This window comes from Podarcis cretensis (assembly GCF_951804945.1).
Source record: "Podarcis cretensis genome assembly, chromosome: 6".
NCBI lineage: Eukaryota > Metazoa > Chordata > Lepidosauria > Squamata > Lacertidae > Podarcis > Podarcis cretensis.
The window spans coordinates 49,990,702-50,009,277 of record NC_137175.1 but is presented as its reverse complement, the minus strand read 5'-3'; the positions used below and the strand labels follow the sequence as shown (position 1 = coordinate 50,009,277).

The 18,576-nt window shown below is 45.4% G+C and overlaps 1 protein-coding gene across 1 annotated transcript in view; it reads right to left on the bottom strand.

Annotated features, from left to right (window-relative positions):
* LOC307219205 (uncharacterized protein) overlaps positions 1-10,619 on the bottom strand; it is a 28,132-nt gene extending 17,513 nt beyond the window's left edge. Inside the window, exons 1-4 of the mRNA XM_079982204.1 lie at positions 10,366-10,619; positions 7,931-8,006; positions 6,885-6,949; positions 5,169-5,250 (exon numbers count right to left, since the gene is read on the bottom strand). Coding sequence (XP_079838330.1) covers positions 5,169-5,250; positions 6,885-6,949; positions 7,931-8,006; positions 10,366-10,401 — 259 coding nt within the window. The 5' untranslated portion in view covers positions 10,402-10,619. The remainder of the gene's footprint in view (positions 1-5,168; positions 5,251-6,884; positions 6,950-7,930; positions 8,007-10,365) is intronic.
* Positions 10,620-18,576: the final 7,957 nt, after the last annotated feature.

The following is an 18,576-nucleotide window of genomic DNA, read 5'->3' as shown; positions in this document are numbered from 1 at the left end:
AGAATGTGTTGTTGTCGTTTAATCATTTAGTCGTGTCTGACTTCTTTGTGACCCCATGGACCAGAGCACGCCAGGCACTCCTGTCATCCACTGCCTCCCACAGTTCAGTCAAACTCATGTTAGTAGCATGCAGAATGTAGGCATCCTATATACAGAAATGAACAAACCAGTGATATTTTAGGGAGCAGGCTAGCAGGCGGAGCCCATTACCTACATCATAGGAGCCTACACAACATAAAACACTGTTGCTGTATGTAGGCTTTATTTTATTTGTTTTTTTTCTTATATTTTGGAAATGTACATCCAGATTTTGTCCCCTTTAAAATTTTTGGGAGGCCCCCAAGAGAGTGGGGCCCTAAGCTATAGCTTGTTTGGCTTATATGTAAATCCGGCACTGAGTGAGGTGTAAGGCGAACAAAGGAAGGGGTCTCTGTGCTCTACAAATGGGTAGTGCCCCTCCGTCATCTCCCATATACACACTGGTACCACGGGTTAAGTACTTAATTCATTCCGGAGGTCCGTTCTTAACCTGAAACTGTTCTTAACCTGAAGCACCACTTTAGCAAAGTTCTTAACCTGAAGCACTATTTCTAGGTTAGTGGAGTGTGTAACCTGAAGCGTATGTAACCTGAGGTACCACTGTAGTTAGAAGCAGACACCTGGAACATCCCTGCCTACTCCGTCTGCCTTTCCCCAGCCGCTGCCCCGAGGGATCCGCTGGGGATCTCCAGCAAAGCGCCTCGACGGCAGCGCGCTTCCTCAGCGCGACCATCAGGGACCCGGGCTCCTTCCAGGAAAGGTCCCCGAGGGGCTTCTTCCTCCTCGCCTTAGAAACCACTCGTCCTCGAGGGCACACAATGGCCCAGGTTTCTCCAGCCAGGGCTTAAACATCGGCTGGCTCTGGGCCCGCGGCCCCTGGACGGCGCCGATATGCGAAAGGGGCACCCGCAGGCGCGACTCCCCCGGTGGGAACAGCGAGCGCCTCGGAAGGCTCTGCAAAGCGAGGCAGGAACCCCAGACTCAGCAGGCGGACGGGACGGGGCGGGGCGGGGCGCCTTTTCGGCTCTCCCTCCCTTTCCGCGCAAGGAACTCACCCCTCGGATGTCCCAGTAGCCCAAAATCATCGTCATGCTGTCCGCTGTCCTCTCCTCTACCGTCGAGCTCCCTTTCTCGCAGCCTCACTGCCAGCAGTCACCTCGGAGGAGGGAGGGAGGAAGCAGCAGCGGCGTCGAGCTCAGCCTTTTAAAGGGCCGGAGCCCTTTATTTAGTGTTATTTTTAATGAGGTGGCAGACATGGAAGCAATGTTTGGGGGATGGCTTTTATTATAGTTTATAAAACCTGCAAATACGCATAATCCTAAAAGTGGCTTTATTATTGCACATAAGCCCGCAAACTCATATTAAACCTGCTCCAGAGAACAGCTCTTCCCATTGCAGGTTCCCCACCCCCCAGTCAATAGAACAAATTTTGAAGAGTGCTGCAAAATTTGCTCTCAACTCAGACTGGGAAGAGTGTTTTGATTTGTAAACTCATGATATTGTACTGTGATATTTTTATGTCGTTCACCACCATGTCATATACCATTGCTCGGTCCCAGCGCCTGCCAACCTAGCAGTTCGAAAGCACCCCCGGGTGCAAGTAGATAAATAGGGACCGCTTACTAGCAGGAAGGTAAACGGCGTTTCCGAGTGCTGCGCTGGCTCGCCGGATGCAGCTTGTCACGCTGGCCACGTGACCCAGAAGTGTCTGCGGACAGCGCTGACCCCCGGCCTCTTAAGCGAGATGGGCGCGCAACCCAGAGTCGGACACGACTGGCCCGAACGGGCAGGGGTACCTTTACCTTTACTATATTATATATAGTATATATGTGTGTGTGTGTGTGTGTGTGTGTGTGTGTATATGTATAATGAAAGTGTAGCCTGTAATTATTTATTTAATAAAGTTCCAATATGACATTATGATGGGAGGCGGGGTGAAATTTATTTATTTATTTATTTATTTATTAAAGGTCAAATGAGATGCTTGGGTGAGACTTTGGGAAGTTTCTTAACTGCTCAAACCTGTACATGTCTCATCAGAAGTAAACCCCACAGAGTTAAAGGGGACTTTCTCAATTGTAAGTGGGCTCAAGACTACAGTCCAAGTTGGTAGAGACAGCTCACAGAAGGGTTCTGCTGGACAGCAGCCAGATGCTACAGGCTGAAGCCAGTTATCAGAAGCGAGGGCTTCGGACAGAGTTCAGTCTTACTAGGTAAAGGTAAAGGGACCCCTGACCATTAGGTCTAGTCGTGGCCGACTCTGGGGTTGTGGCGCTCATCTCGCCAAGGGAGCCGGCATACAGCTTCCGGGTCATGTGGCCAGCATGACTAAACCACTTCTGGCGAACCAGAGCAGCGCACAGAAACGCCATTTACCTTCCTGCTGGAGCGGTACCTATTTATCTACTTGCACTTTGACGTGCTTTCGAACTGCTAGGTTGGCAGGAGCAGGGACCGAGCAACGAGAGCTCACCCCGTCACGGGGATTCGAACCGCTGACCTTCTGATCGGCAAGTCCTAGGCTCTGTGGTTTAACCCACAGAATTATTAAAAAGTGGCACAGGGAATTAACCCCTGTGGGGCTTTTTCTCCTCAATACAGTCATACCTTGGGTTGAATGTGCTTCAGGTTGAGTGCTTTCGGGTTGTGCTCCATGGCAACCCAGAAGTAACAGAGCGTGTTACTTCCGGATTTCGCCACTTGCGCATGCACAGACGCTCAAAATGACATCATGCGCATGTGCAGAAGCGGCAAAATGCAGCACGCACAGACGCACCGTCGTGTCTTACGTTCTATTCAGGATGCGAACGGGGCTCCGGAACGGATCCCGTTTGCATCCCGAGGTACCACTGTACTGTATTAAAGGCTGTTGCCTATTCCAACAATGCTGTTTTGCATATCTTTATTGAAAATTTGACTGGTGAAATATTAAGGAAATTACTAATTAAAAAAACCCAACATACTACTGATTGCTCACTTAGAAAATCCTTAAGTGGAAGGATTGGCATACTAGCACTTACAAATTGGGCAAACAGAACCTGCTGCATTAGACCACAATGCTTCCTGCCAATGTATTTGGTTGGCAGGTGTTTATTGGCACAGTGCACTGGGCAATGTTGTAGAGGACAACCTTCTTCTTCTTCTTCTTCTTCTTCTTCTTCTTCTTCTTCTTCTTCTTCTTCTTCTTCTTCTTCTTCTTCTTCTTCTTCTCGCCCTCCCCCTCCCCTCCCCTCCTCCTCCTCTACCCCCCACCCCCATTCAGGTTGTTTTGTGCCCTGTGAGCTCTTGGAATAAGCTCTTTCGATAAACTAGTAGCTACCAGCTTGGTTTGCTGGCAGCATTTTAAACCCAACTTTGAAGCATGGGAATTGAAAAGTGCATAACACAAATGGAGAAATTTTTTCTGGCTGCAGGGCAGAAAAATCAAGAAGCCAGCACAATCTTTTCAGTATCCAATAGGTTTTATTAATGACAGTCTGCATTAAGGGTCACAGCATAACATACATGTTTAAAAGCATGAAGGGATGGTGATTCACTCAGGGACCATCACTGATGCTAACATCCATCTGCAGAGGCTTTAAGGTTCACAGTCTCCTCTACACTTTTTCATAGCTCCACTTGGCAAGTCTCCAAAAGATGGGAGCCTTCATGAAACGGTCAGATTTCATGTAGGCAGAAATTTTCTCCAAAGCCTGCAAGGGAATAGTCATTAAACAGCAACACATAGCAAGAGTCTAAACCTGACTCTCGAGAAAAACTGAAAATAGCTGTTTAGGATCCACAATGCTTCAGAAATGTTTTTGCCTGGATGAAATGTGTGCTTGAACTCTGATAATGCCTCTTGCTTGCCTGTAGGGGTGTACCTAGGGGTTGACCAGGCTGCCCCCACTCCCTGGCAACTAACACAGCCAACTAATTCTGGTTTTGTCCCCATGCTACTCCCTGCTTGAATTCCACAAAGGCAGCACTGAGACTAAGGCCACATGCACAATGTACATTTAAAGTGCTATGATACCCCTTTAAAGAGTCATGGAATTCCCCCCAACGAATTCTGGGAGCTGTAGTCCCTTAAGTGTGCTGAGAGTTTCCAATCACAGAGCTGTATTACAGAGTTCACAGAGTTGCCTGGGAAGAAGGAATGATTGCTGCACCACTCGGGGTTGTTGCTGTGGGAGACAAAGAGCAACTGGAGGAATTGCATTTCCTTTGCTATCAATATAAGAACAATTCCTACTGGAGATCAATGCATATATCCCAGTAAATCTCACCTCAAAGCGACTAAGGAAATCCTTCAGATTTGGGAACTGATCAAAGTACTTTGGCTCAAACATCCAGTGCTGATCCAATATGTCATATGCAAGAAAGTCTACATAGGTGATCTAGAAAATTACAAGTGGAATACATTGTAAATTGAGTCCTAGAACTAGAGAGACATCTTTGTTTCTATAGAAATATACATAGCACATGTACCTTCTTTCCTGCAAACCACTTCTTGTCCCCCAAAAACTGGGAGAGCAGCTTCAGTTTTCCAGGTATCTGCTCCAGATACTCAGGCTTCAGTTTCTCCTGCAACCAGAAGTTCTTGAATTATTAGGTACACAGATTGATTTCCATCTCAACTCTTGTGAAACCTTGAACTGCCGACTCCCCAGTTATAGACTTCCTTTCTCTCTCATGCCTGCTTATTGGTTGTAACTTTACAGACTTTTGTTCCCCTCCCAGTCCCACAGGAGCAGAATTATTTGTTCAGCCTTACGTAAGTGCTCTCTTTTGACCCACTCACACACCATACTGATCCCCAAACGATTCTCAACAACTGCTAGATTCCTGATCAGTTCCAATTTGGGAAGGGGGGGCAGATGCAAACCACAAAACTCACAAAATCTGGACTGTAGCAAACTTTGGCAAAGGCCATTCTCAGATCCATAATGTGGTTTTCAAGCATATCTATTCTGACCATTTCTTCTTCACTGTCACCACCTGTAGAAACACAACATACACAGAAGGTAAGAGCGTACCCACTAACCAATTATTTGGCAAGAATATTATCAGTCACTTAATTAATTAATTAATTAATTAATTAATTTTAAGCTGGCATCCAAAGAAACACTAGTGCCAAAAAGACTCACACATCTTGTGCTTGCGTGCAATGTATCTCATGATGGCGTTGCTTTGTGTGATCTTCGTCTCACCATCGATTAGATAAGGGAGCTAGGGAAAGGATAGGAAAGGTTAATGGTGCCAGTGCAGATGAAGCTACCCATAAAGCTTCATTACCTTCTCATCCTTGATGGACAACTTCCCATTTACTTAGGAGAAACAGCACCAACCGAAAGGCTTTCTAACTCACCACTGCTGGGTGATAGTTTTCGTATCCTAGGTGTAGTATAATTACTTAGGGCTGTCCAAGGATGGATGTGGTAATTTTGCATAGGATATCCCAGTGGTAAAAAACCAAAATTAAAACCAAAAAACCAAAATTAAAATCATAAGGGATGTCTTTTTCTTTTCTGGTCTAGCCTTTTCTTTTAACACTGCACCTTCTTTCTTTTGACACTAGGCAGCTTCCAGTCTTTCTCAAGTTCCCCAAGTCCCACAGAATCTTTGAGGAAAGTCTTGCACATTAAATGTATGGCGTTTAAGGTGTGTGCTTCTTGTTTCATTGAATGGAGACTAGAGACAGGGCTGGAATAAGGTCTTTAGAGGCCCTAAGCGCTTAAAAGATTTTGATGCCTCCATGTACCATATTTTTTGCACCATAACACTCACTTTTTTCCTCCTAGAAAGTAAGGGGAAATGTCTGTGCGTGTTATGGAGGGAATGCCTACGGGTGGCATGCCCACGGATTTTCCTCGTCTAAAAACTACGTGCGTGTTATGGTCGAGTGCGTGTTATAGAGCGAAAAATACGGTATATCTAATTCAAAATATAACAATAAACAACCATAAAATAAAATTATATTTTTCAAAATAAAACAAAACCAACAGTAAGATGGAAAATAATGTTTATTTTTTTACACTTCCACTTTATTTATATCTGAAAATTTTTCTCCTACTTTTTCTAATTGCAAAGTCTTTAATCAGATCCTCATAACTAATCTTGCAGAACACATCTGCTTCTATACTTGGTAGAGCTAAGGCATCCAGCCTGTCTTCTTGCATAGTTGTTCTGCTGGGATTTTTTATAATCTTCAACTGAGAAAACGAACACTCAACTGAGCAATTTCTGACCACTAATGTTGAAAATCTGGCAATGGAAAATTTCTGTGGTGCCCTACTTGGTGCCCTAAGCACATGCTTATTTTGCTTAATGGTTAATCCTGCCCTGGACACAGAGATGGTTGAGAGAATATGTGCAGAAACTAGCCTAAGGCATAAGGGTAAAATTTGCATTGCTCCACCCACTTTTGCCTGTGGCCCTGCCCAGCACTGGCATGTGGCCCTTGGAAAGTTGCTCAGAACAGAACATAGCCCTCATAAACTAGAGAAATGTGCATGAGAATTTGGTTGCAGAATTTACAGGGCCTGGCTTCTCCCCCAGGCACACTTGAAAGGCCCTCTGGCCTCTGGCTTCCTTTGCTCCAGCAAGAAGCCAGGAATGCACTGCAGATCTCAACCTCCAGCCAATCCACTGCTTTAGATTCTGCTCACAAACCGTCGTCATTTTCCACTGAGCTGCGACCTGTACTTGAAGCAGCAGTGCAGCAGAGCCAGATGAGAAAGAGCCCAGGACTCTGGCCTGATTGCTCTCACTCATCTCAAAGAGGGAGCAGCAGGAGAATGACCCTACCATCCTCATCAATGCACAACAACATGTTGCTGGTTGTTTCCACAGTTGCTACATACATTTGGGAAGTCCAAGCCCAGCGTCTCCTTCGCATTAAGCCACTGACTTGCATCAAAATCAGGAGCTGTAAATACAGGTATGAAAAGTAAGTTTTCTCCTTCATAGCCAGATTCTCTTGTGTTTTTGGCTCCATTCCTAAGGGGGTTATCAGGCATGAATCCTAGTAATCTCATGCTGGGAGCCATAGTCCAAAACAGCCAGTGCCAGGTTGGGGAAGGTCATTCTAGTTGTGGAAACACAGGGCTGAATTGGCCACTGTCCAATATACAACCCATACTGCATACAACAGCAAGAGATCATCTGTTGCATTCCAAGTCGCATCACTAAAACATTTCATGTGGTCTGCATTAAACACACATACAACCCTTGAATCCTTGAGGTTCACCAGGACGTTTTGCATGTATAAAAGCCAGAAGGCATACTCAGAAACCCTTAAGTCAGGCTTCCTCATCCTCAGCTCTCCATATGTTTTCTGGCCTACAACTCCCATGATCCCTAGCTAGCAGGACCAGTGGTCAGGGATGATGAGAATTGTAGTCTCAAAACATCTGGAGGGCCAAGGTTGAGGAAGCCTGCCTTAAGTGATCTTGAGAGTGCAAGGTTACTTGAGTACATAAAGGTCTTTCTGGCTCAGATCAAGGTCCTCCTAGCCCATCTTTGCAGGAATCCCACTACACTAAGTGGCCTCCAGAACTCGCAAGCTGCTGTCTACCTTCTGAAAATCAGAGTCATCAGCTGCACCAGGATTTAATCTTACTCTTTTGTGAAAGTCAAATAAAAGGTGCAAGTTACTAAATATAGATATAGCCATCTATTTGCAAGTGTTCTTGGATGTTGTTTTCTCTGCTCTCCACCATTCCCACAGCTTAGATAATTCAAAGACACTAAGCAAATAAAATAAAATAAAATAAAATAAAATAAAATAAAATAAAATAAAATAAAATAAAATAAAATAAAATAAAATAAAATAAAATAAAATAAAATAAGCCAATAATCCTAACTGCTGATGGGATTCACTATTGGCTGCAAAGGGACAGCTCCTTACCATCTCCAGGTGCATATTGTTTGTCCTCAAACGCGGTCCCTGTGTATTCCAGAAGGAGTCGGATTGCATGGGCAAGCTGCAGAAAGGAAGAGACAAATATTTAGTGGCAGAATAATCACCAGTGGTGGAAAAAGCAGACAATTACATCTGCTCCAGACTAGCAATGGCCCAAGGCAAAGGATACTGACAAGTCCGCTGATATTTCACGGATGAAGATAGCACATGCTAACAAGATTACTATACAATAGCCTCCTCGCATTACTGAAAACCCTGTTGCATGTCAGTGGCTCTGATCAGACATTACATAAAACCATGGTTTATTGTGACAGGAAGGAGCCCACCCTCTTGGCTTGGGTGCTCCCCACTCCTTTTCACACATAGGCACAAGCTCAAAAGCTTTCATTTCTCATTTTTTTCTTAATTTTAAATATTTCTTAGCCACCTTTCATCAAGAGTATTCCAGCATAGTGTATTAAAGTGTGAATAAATCTGTTCCTGCAACATATGAATAGAATACAAAACAAACAAACAAAACAAGAGAGAAAGGTAGAAGCAGAGAATGAAGGCAGCTCCAACAAAAATATTGCCCCAAATGCCTGGGCATTACAGCAACTGCTCCAGAAAAAGAGAAAAATACAGCATATTTTAATGACAGGAGAAATGGGGGTCAAGTGGTGGTGGGGGGAGCTCCTTATGGGAGGCACTTGCCTTCCCCCCCCCCCACTGCCACCCTGGCGCCACCTGCGCTGGGCAAAAAGGGAGAGCTGAATGTGGCACTGCAAAATATTGCCATGTCATTGCCATGCAGAAAGCATTCCACATTCAAGGCACCGTTACAGAAAAGGAACTCTGTTCCAGAAGGTCCTTGGGGTAGCTCAGTCGGGAGAGCATGAGCCTCTTAATATCAAGGTTGGGGTTCAAGCCCCACGCTCGGCAAAAGATTCCTGTTCTGCAGGGGGTTGGACTAGATGACCCCTCGTGGTCCCCTCCAACTCTACAATTCTATCTTTCTAGGATGTTAAGTGCTTTTCCAGGAGCTCTCCGGGCAGGGACAAGCTGGTACCTGGAACAAAGATCTGGGGCCAGGGAGCAGGATGGGGCTGGGATGCGCTTTTTTGTACCTGCACAGAGCGCAGGAAGAAAGGGAAAGGAAAAAAAAGACGTGGCCAGCCTGCCTCCTTGGGACTCCAGAGACGCGGGTCTGCCGGAGGGAGGCGGCTGAATTTTTGGCAAGATGGAAGTGGCTCCTTCTCCTCCTGCACCACCATCACTGCTTTTCACTCTCGCTGATGACACCGTCACCCAACTGTTATCCAACCCTTTTTGGCACCGGATTGAAGAGGTAAGAGGGGAGGGAAGCGGCTCGGCGCCGGGATTGGCTGCTCAGCTTGCCCGTCGGGGCGTATCTCCGAGCTTCCCCGTGAAAATCAAGGGGGAAATCGCGGCCACAGGAAACGCGCTGACGATGCAATCCCGTCGCCCCCGCGCCAAAGCCGGAATTTCAGGGAACTCGAGGTCTGGCGCTGAGTCACGCCATCTCCGCGTGGGGCCTGATGCTGTCCACACGGGCTGGCAGCGACTCTCCGGGCTTTCAGACCGGGACTCTCCCACAGGTGTCTGGAGACGGCGGCGATTGATCTTCAGCGTGCTAAATAGATGCTGGAGCTCCGGACGTTTGATTGATTGATTGATTGATTGATTGTATTTCTATGATGCTTTTCACCCAAATGAATCCCAAAGCAGCTTACATACAATAAATAACAATAACTCAGTGCCGGATTTACCTATAAGCTAAACAAGCTATAGCTTAGGGCCCCACTCTCTTGCCCCCCCCCCCAAAAAAAACTGGATGTCCATTTCCAAAATATAAGATAAAAAACAAATAAAATAAAACCTACATACGGCAACAGTGTTTTGTGTTGTGTAAGCTCCTATTTGTTATGTGCAAATGGCTTTAGATACCTATTAGGTCCATAAATTACCAAATAGCATATATTCAACACAAAAAACAGCGACAATTTGTTGTTGGCAAAGGACAGGTGGACATATAAAGGGCCCCATTACCTTCAGGAGCTTTGGGCCTCATCAAACCTAAATCCGGCCCTGATAGTAGGATATCCTTGTCTTTCCCCGAGTTGGGTGGCTTAGTAAGCGGGGAGAGGGTTGCAGCCTGAGCCTCTCGCCGGACTCCGGCAGCCCGTTTCCCTGTCTGTGATTTTTTGACTCCCAGGCAGAAGTCAACGGGCGAAGTTTTCTACTGCCGCTGCAGATGCGTCTTCGGAAAGCTGCACCTGTTGCACGTCTGCCTGCGAGGCGCTCATAGAATAGACGCCCGCCCACCAGAAGCAGAGCGTGAGTGTTGGTACCAAGACCGGAGATCTGCTGGCCAAAACACATCCCCAGCCTGCCCCCCACAACCAAGGACCCCGACGTACCCCACGGATATCCCAGTAGCCCAGCGTCACTCCCATCTTCGTCCGGCGTCTCTGGCTGCTGTTGCTCGGCTCAGGCAGAAGCAGGAACCCCGCTTTCGTGGAAAGGCTGAGCGCCGCTTTCAAACTTGCCCGGCGAGTTTCCGGGGGGAATGTGGATGGGCGACTCCCATTGCGAGCTCCGTATTACCGAGGCGGGCTCCGCCCCCAATCGCGCTCGTTTCCAGAGGCTTGCCTCGCCTCCCGGCCTTGAAACCTTTCCTCCAACCTCGCCAGTCAGTTCTGTTGTCCTCGTAGGGGCGTGGGACTGCCAGCTCCTCCTCCTCCTCCAGCCCCAAACCCATTGAAAGCAAACGCTCCTCTAGCAGCTTTGCAGATGCTGAGGATAATTTGCACAGCACAGATCTCTTTGAAAGGAGACGTTTAGAAAGGTCAGAGACAGGGGCTGTGAAGATCTCCGAAAGAAACAGAGCAAACTAGGTGAATTGAGAGTGATGCACAGGAGAGGACAAAATATAACCCTATGTGTTTTGGGAGTGTTAAACTGTATGACTGACCTTTCTAATCTCTGGGTCCAGCAAGTGATGAAATCTAATCTTCTAATACCTGTAATAGGCAGGCTAGCCTCCTGGACAGGTGTCAGAAGAGCAAAGGAAGGGGCTATGTGGGAGGCGGAAGATGGGTGGAGCCCCTCCCTCAACTCGTTTTTTTAAAAAAGTTTTTATTTATACTTTTCAAGTTTATACATTTCATTAATTTCACAATCAATTTAAAATTTCAAAATGTTACTCTCCTCCTTCTTGTTTTAATAAATTTCTGCAAGTTGTCCACCCTTCTTCGATATTCTTTTTCTTTACTGCTATAGCTTCCAGCAGTGAGAGCCATAATGGTGTTTTTACCTCTAATAAATTCGTGTATTTATCCCAGGCATGGGCAAACTCAGCCCTCCAGATGTTTTGGGACTACAACTCCCATCATCCCTGACCACTGGTCCTGTTAGCTAGGGATGGTGGGAGTTGTAGTCCCAAAACATCTGGAGGGTTGAGTTTGCCTATGCCTGATTTATCCCATACTCCATCCCCTCCCTCAACTCTTGGATAGCTAGAAAGACAGAGGCAGAATTGAGAGGGCAGCGATGTGGCCCAGATGTCAAAGCAACAAGCTGGGAGAAGGCAGAGTAATACTTGATTTCTGTTTGTGAATCCATGGCTGTGGCTATGGGAGAAGTGAGACCCTCTTGGGGTGTTAATGCTGTGAACTCCTCCATCGTAGGCTCAGATTGTACAAGGTGAGTCCTTTAAAAGAGGCCCCATAGATACTGAGTACACATGTTCCATGAGGCCTCTTTAAAAAGACTCACCCTGTATATATATGCAAGGTAAAGGTAAAGGACCCCTGGGTGGTTAAGTCCAGTTAAAGATGACTATAAAGTGCGGTGCTCATCTCGCTTTCAGGGCAAGGGAGCCAGCATTTGTCCACAGACAGCTTTCCAGGTGATGTGGTCAGCATGACTAAACCGCTTTCTGGCACAATGGAACACCGTGACAGAAACCAGAGCGCACGGAAATGCCGTTTACCTTCCTGCCACAGCAGTACCTACTTATGTATTTGCACTGGCATGCTTTCGAACTGCTGGGTTGGCAGGAGCTTGGACAGAACTACTGGAGCTTACACCGTCCCAGGGATTCAAACTGCCAACCTACTGATCAGCAAGCCCAAGAGGCTCAGTGGTTTAGACCACAGCGCCACCTGCTGTGTAAATAAACTATATATCATAAAGACACCATGGTCTCCTTTCTGAAGGAAGCATGCACCCTAAGTACCCCTGGAATCTCACACCATTCGGGAATTGCAGGGCTTGCAACAATATATTCCTAACCTCACATTACCATGCTGGGCTCCTTTAGGAGAAAGGATGGGATATGAATTTAAATTTATTAGTAATAATACAGACATTTATTTATGGCATTTGTATACAACATTTTCCTCCAAGGAGCTGAGGGTGGCTTACATTTAATCCCTACCACAACCCTGTGTTACCACAGGTTAGGTTAAAAGGCAATTATGTATTGTGTGGGGAAAGGAAGATCTCTCACATAATACTGGAATGGAGTGAAGGATACTGGAGGCTTTGGGAAGGACCAAAGAAAAGACTACATCACCTCATGCATAGTGAAACCAATGGCCGCCATCTTGGGTGGCTTTAAAAGAGGATTAGACTAGGCCATGGAGGAGAAGGCTACCTACTGATGGCTACTAGCCATGACAGCGGGATTCTACCTTCCACTGTCAGTATATGCCCCTGAGTTGCTGGAAATCACAAGTGGGAAGAATGCCTTTGCACTCATCTGGTTGGCCACGGTGAGAACAGGATGCTGCACTAGAGGGGCTTTTGGTCTGATCCAGTGGAAGTCCTCTTATATAGTATCTTTTCAAAATAATTAGCTGAATCATTCAATCTATAGACTCTTTCATATTGGGGGAGCAGAGAGTAGACCATCGCTCGCCTTTGTTTCAAAAATCCCTGCCCCTGGCCTGAACCTTGCAACTATGTGATCCTGGACAGGGAAGAAAGGAAGTGGTTTTATCACCCCACAGAAACCAGCTGTCTTTGCCTCAGGCTGAAGTGGAAGAGCAAGATGTGGCAACCTCCTTATATTTTAACCTACCATAAATAGGGACCTTGGGTTCAGCTTCAAAAACTGGGGTGTAATTCCCCCAAAGACTGGACTTTGTGATAAGAAAAGTGAAGGGGAAATGTGCCTGGAATTAAATATACTTAAGGCAACAGGAAGTAGAGGGAGGAAAGGTAAGAATGAGATAACCAGGAGTTTAAGTGATTGGATAAGTGTTTTGTGAAATTTCTCTAGGAATGCAGCACCTGCAGTTGAAGTACTAAATCAACAAACCTGAACTGTTTCTTAGTTTCACCTTACAAGAGCTGGACTCTCCATGTAGAGCTCATGGGTTATTACATTGCATGTGTGGAATAGTGATTATTTCTGTCACTAAGTCTTTACAAAATGCATGGGGTTTCGATGAAATGGAGCTATGAACCTGATTACAGATGTGCAGTGAATATTGTTTAATAATATAACAGCAGGTCCTTTTACATGATTTCATGGGAACAATGCACGACCACTGGGTCATGTTGGTGTTGGGGGGCGTGTTTAACAGATGGTTGCAAAGTTTTGAAAACCTGCACCAACTGGAGGTACTGGTTCTGGACCTTGATTTTTTTTTTTTTAGCAAGGGTGATATTTGGATCTAAATTGGTGAACATAAGATACTTAGGTAAAGGTAAAGGTACCCCTGCCCATTCGGGCCAGTCTTGCCAGACTCTAGGGTTGTGCGCTCATCTCACTCTATAGGCCGGGAGCCAGCGCTGTCTGCAGACACTTCCGGATCACATGGCCAGTGTGACAAGCTGCATCTGGCGAGCCAGCGCAGAACACGGAACGCCGTTTACCTTCCCGCTGGTAAGCGGTCCCTATTTATCTACTTGCACCCGGAGGTGCTTTCGAACTGCTAGGTTGGCAGGCGCTGGGACCGAACGACGGGAGCGCACCCTGCCGCAGGGATTCGAACCACCGACCATGCGATCGGCAAGTCCTAGGTGCTGAGGTTTTATCCACAGCACCACCCGCGTCCCATAAGATACTTAAATTTATGCAATTGAAGAAAATGGGTTGATTTGTTTTTTTTTTCATTATACATATCTATCTATAATACATTTAATTCTTAAAAGACTGAACTCATAGGAAGTTGCATAACAAAACAGGACACTGGAGAAGGCTAATAAACCAAATTGTGTTTGTCCTTTTAGGGAATATTCACATCAATGGCTTGAGATGCAGCAAGGTCATCTCTCCCCCCCCCACCCCCACCCCCCCGCAATGTGCCCAGTTGCGTTTCAAGCCACAATGTTTCCCTGCCCCACAACCCCCCTGGAAAGCCTATTCATTCAGATGTCTTCTGCGCTTGCATGCTCATCTGCACAGCAGCTTATGGGTTATGTTCACATTAGAAAACACATTAGGATACAGAGACTGAAGGTGGCTTGAGGAAAAAATGCATCAAACAGCAGTATTTATCAAGAATCTATAGGATCAATAAGCATCATGGCTGACATCATGTGAACGCAGCTTCAAAAATTAGCAGTGAGGTGGCCCTGGATGTGGAATAAGTGGTAATGTGAATATACCCCCCGTTATGCAGAAAAACTGGCTGAAGAACACTAAGAACACCTCATGTGCTGGAGAGAGGGCTTCTCATGCTCTGTATGGATGGTTTTTCACATCTTGTGGATTATTTTGATGGGAACTTGTGGCACAAGCATGCAGCTTGCCGACAGGACGTCCTACATTAAGAAATTAACACTGGTGAGCTGAGGACACCTTGAAACCAAATCTGATGCTTTCTCCAGTGACATTATGTATTATCCTGCCTACTGAATAAAAAGGGTGTTATTCAGTTGTACAGGGCGATTTTGTATTCTTCTGCAATGAGGCAGGGCTAGTAGAGTCCTCCTGCTGTTCTCCTGGCCTGGGCTCCTCACCATCTGATACACCTGTCTCAGGTTACCTCTCTCTCACCCCACCCCCCGCCCGGCCTTCGTAATCCTGCCTTGCTTAGAAATCTTCCCACAACTCTTAAGGCGGTCTCTTGGCCCGGCTTCCTTTTGGTTTGCTAGAGGTGTCCCTCTGGTGTTCAGATGCCCAATAAAGCAGATCAAGGTTTGGATGTTATATTAGTAATCGTGTCCCATTTCTCCCACCGTTATCTAAACATAACAGAACTTAAGTCATACTGGGGGCCCCAGAGGTCTCCTCTCCTGTTGATATGAGGCTGGAAATAAGCATTCTGCTGTAACCAACAGAATGCCTGAGGGACATTGCTGCTGCTGTGAGTGCTGGAAGGAAGACCGCTCCCTGTGGCAAGGCCCATTTCCACCTGGCCTAGTGGGTGGGGCCCAGACTCACCTTGAACAGCTAAAAGAGGCTCCTGGGAGGCCGGAGGGACATTGCTGGAACAGCTCTTGGGTTGGGGAAACTGGCTAAAATGTTTTAAAAGGTTCCAATTTTGGTTCCTCTGTTTCATTTTTGTTGGGTTGGTGTTGGTTAAATGTTTAGTTGGGGTTGGCGGTTATTTTAATTTGGGTATACAGGACTGTAAACTGTTTGTTGTTATTGTTTTCTATTGATTTATTTGTTGCTTGTATAGGATATTTCATTTTTTAATGTTTGATGTTTTTGTTGTGTTTTTATATATGTTGTAAGCCGCCCAGAGTGGCTGGGGAAACCCAGCCAGATGGGAAGGATATAAATTTAAAAATTATTAAAATTTATTATTATAGGTTGAGAGGTGTCCTTCGCTGTGATGTGTGTGGTGCCCCAAACAGTTCCTCTGGTTTGCAAAGGGGCTCAGAAAGGTCCACAATTCCTGACATACATGCACTCACCCTATGGATTCAATCGCTTCACACAAGGCACTGTGGCAACGGAGTCCAGGAGTTTTCAATCCAGGCAAACCTTCAGAAACAGTAGCAGGTGGTGGAAGGAAAGCATTTGCAGAGGACTTCCAGGTTGGCGCCTCCAGCAATGGTTGAATTCCTCTGATCGGGAGGAATTTGCTTCGTGGAAATTAGGGTCTGGCCACCACGGTGAAGGCAGGGACCCACCAAAAATCACAGGCGGGAGAAGCCTGTGAACGTGGGATTCGGCTGGCACCTTTTGCGCCTCCCCTACTCACGGGGAAACCCGGTTTCGGGGATCCGGAGCGACGTGGGGTGAGTGGCGCGGTGCTTCGAATTGACTGCTTCTTTCACGGAGTGAAGCCGCATAGCTGTTGTCGGAGAGCGCTGACTTTTTCCTGTGGACAATTTGATCTTAAAACAACTACCCGTGAGTAGAACGGAAAATTGGATTTTTAAATGTCTTAATTTGGCACCGAAACGGGGAGGTTTAAAACAGGAAGTCCGCCTTCCCGTTTTGTAAATAGACTGAAGCAAAGAGGCTGCAAGCTAAAGTCTTGGAAAGTCTTCTGTAAAGGATTAAACCTCCATCGGTTAAAATCATTAAACCCCCCCCCCTTGGAAGCAGGAGAAGAGGGGGGAAATTTTGGATCATGTAAGCCTGCAGGAGAGAGAGCGAAGAAAGATAAATTACCACCGCTTCGAACCTGGAAAAGGGCTGCTAGTAAGACTGATGTTTTGGGAAAGTTCATTGACTGTGAATAAAACGTATGTGGACAGATAGCTAAATAAGAGAAATATATTGTTTCCATTGTTTCCTTCTGCATTTAAAAAGGAGAAAAGGTAACCGAAAATTGAAACTAATTTTGTTGCTTGAACTGTGTTTAAAAGGATTGATACAAATAGAAATTGTTTCCCTCTAGAGGGAGCCTTTGAAACTGTTACAGGAGTGGAGCTGGAGGGATTACCAGCTGCAGAGATAAAAAAACTGTGAGAACCTTGGATTGGTAAGAATGTCGACAGAGGAAGCCTTGGTGATTGCATTATGCAAGATAAGTGCCTCACTGGAACAGCTTCATAAGAAGACGGATGTGATGACTATCAAAATTGACAAATTGGGACAAAATGTGACTGATTTGGGACAAAAAGTGAACATCTATACAGAAACTATTCAGGAATTGTTTCAGGAATCTACTTTGACATGGCAAATTGCTGAGAAGGCAAGGGAGAAAGTTGTTGAACCTAACGTAATACAAGTGGAGAGAGTCCCAGTCTTACAGAGGCAATTTGATGAATATAAGTTGTTGCCTTCTATGACTGAATTTAGAGAAAGTCAGATTTTGAGGATTGGAACCCTGCTTGGATTTGAGAAGGAAAGTTGGATAGATTCCCTCATGCAGGGATGTACTGACCTTTGGGATTTGGAGTTGGGCCAGGAGGAGATTAGAGTTGTGGGGACTTTCAGTTTTGGAGGGATTTTGAAACACGTCCTGAAACATCTTTTGGACTTTAGTGCTAACAACGGAGATTTGGCTGACCTGTCGAGAAAGAATAAAAATATTGCTAGGTTGGAGCCTCCCCGAGATCTACTCCTCGGCATCAAAGGCATCTGCAGAAGGGACTTGGAAAAGAGTTAAGAGCCTTGGACAGAAGATCACCAGGTTGATGGACCATATGGAATAGACGGAAAGGACTGGCAGAATCCGTGACCAGGGAGAAGAGACGGTGGAAGAAGATTGGAAAAAGTTTAAAGTTTATTTATAGAACTATTGTAAAATTAATGAGTGTTAGAAAAATGTTGGAAGAAAATTATATGGCTTTAGTAGAAATGTTATAAGGAGTTAAGTATAAATAAGTATTATGGTATTAATGGAAGATAAGGTTAAAATAAGTTAAGTTAATTATATGACAGAAAATAGAGAAAGAGGGAAAGGAATTGCTGAAATAATTAATAGAAGTGGAATACAAAAAGGGAGGTGAGAGGAGGTCGATGAAACGAGGGAATGAAAGATAGGGCATTGAAACGGTGTGATGTTTTTAAATTTTTTATGTTTAGTTTAATGTGTTAATGTTGTGTTGTTCATTGTATATTGTATTGTATTGTATTGTATTGTATTTCTTTTGCCTTTTCTTCTTCTTTTTTTCTTTTTTTTTTGGTAAGATTTAAAAGTAATAAATATTATTTTTTTTAAAAAAGGAAAGCATTTGCAAAAGACAGGGATTTGGGTAGCTGGCACCCATCGAGTTTCCCTTGCCTTGCACCCCCTCAGGAAAAATGAAGGAACAGTTATCGTTTACTCCTCTCAAATGCAACAATCCCCCAGAGCAGGGGTCAGCAACTTTTTAGCTGTGGGCCAGTCCACTGTCCCTCAGACCATGTCTATATTTTGAAAAAAAATATGAACAAATTCCTAGGCCCCACAAATAACCCAGAGATGCATTTTAAATAAACGGACACATTCTACTCGCATGAAAACACCAGGCGGGCCCCACAAATCACCCAGAGATGCATTTTAAATAAAAGGACACATTCTATTCATGTAAAAACATACCAATTCCTGGACCGTCCGTGGGCCGGATTGAGAAGGCAATTGGGCCGCATCTGGCCCACGGGCCTTGGGTTGCCTATGCCTGCCCCAGAGTTTGTTTCAGAAAAGCTAGAGCACCATCTTCTGGCAACTTCACAACATGGCATTTTGCAATTATTTCATAAGCATTTTTAATTCAGGAACTACTTTACT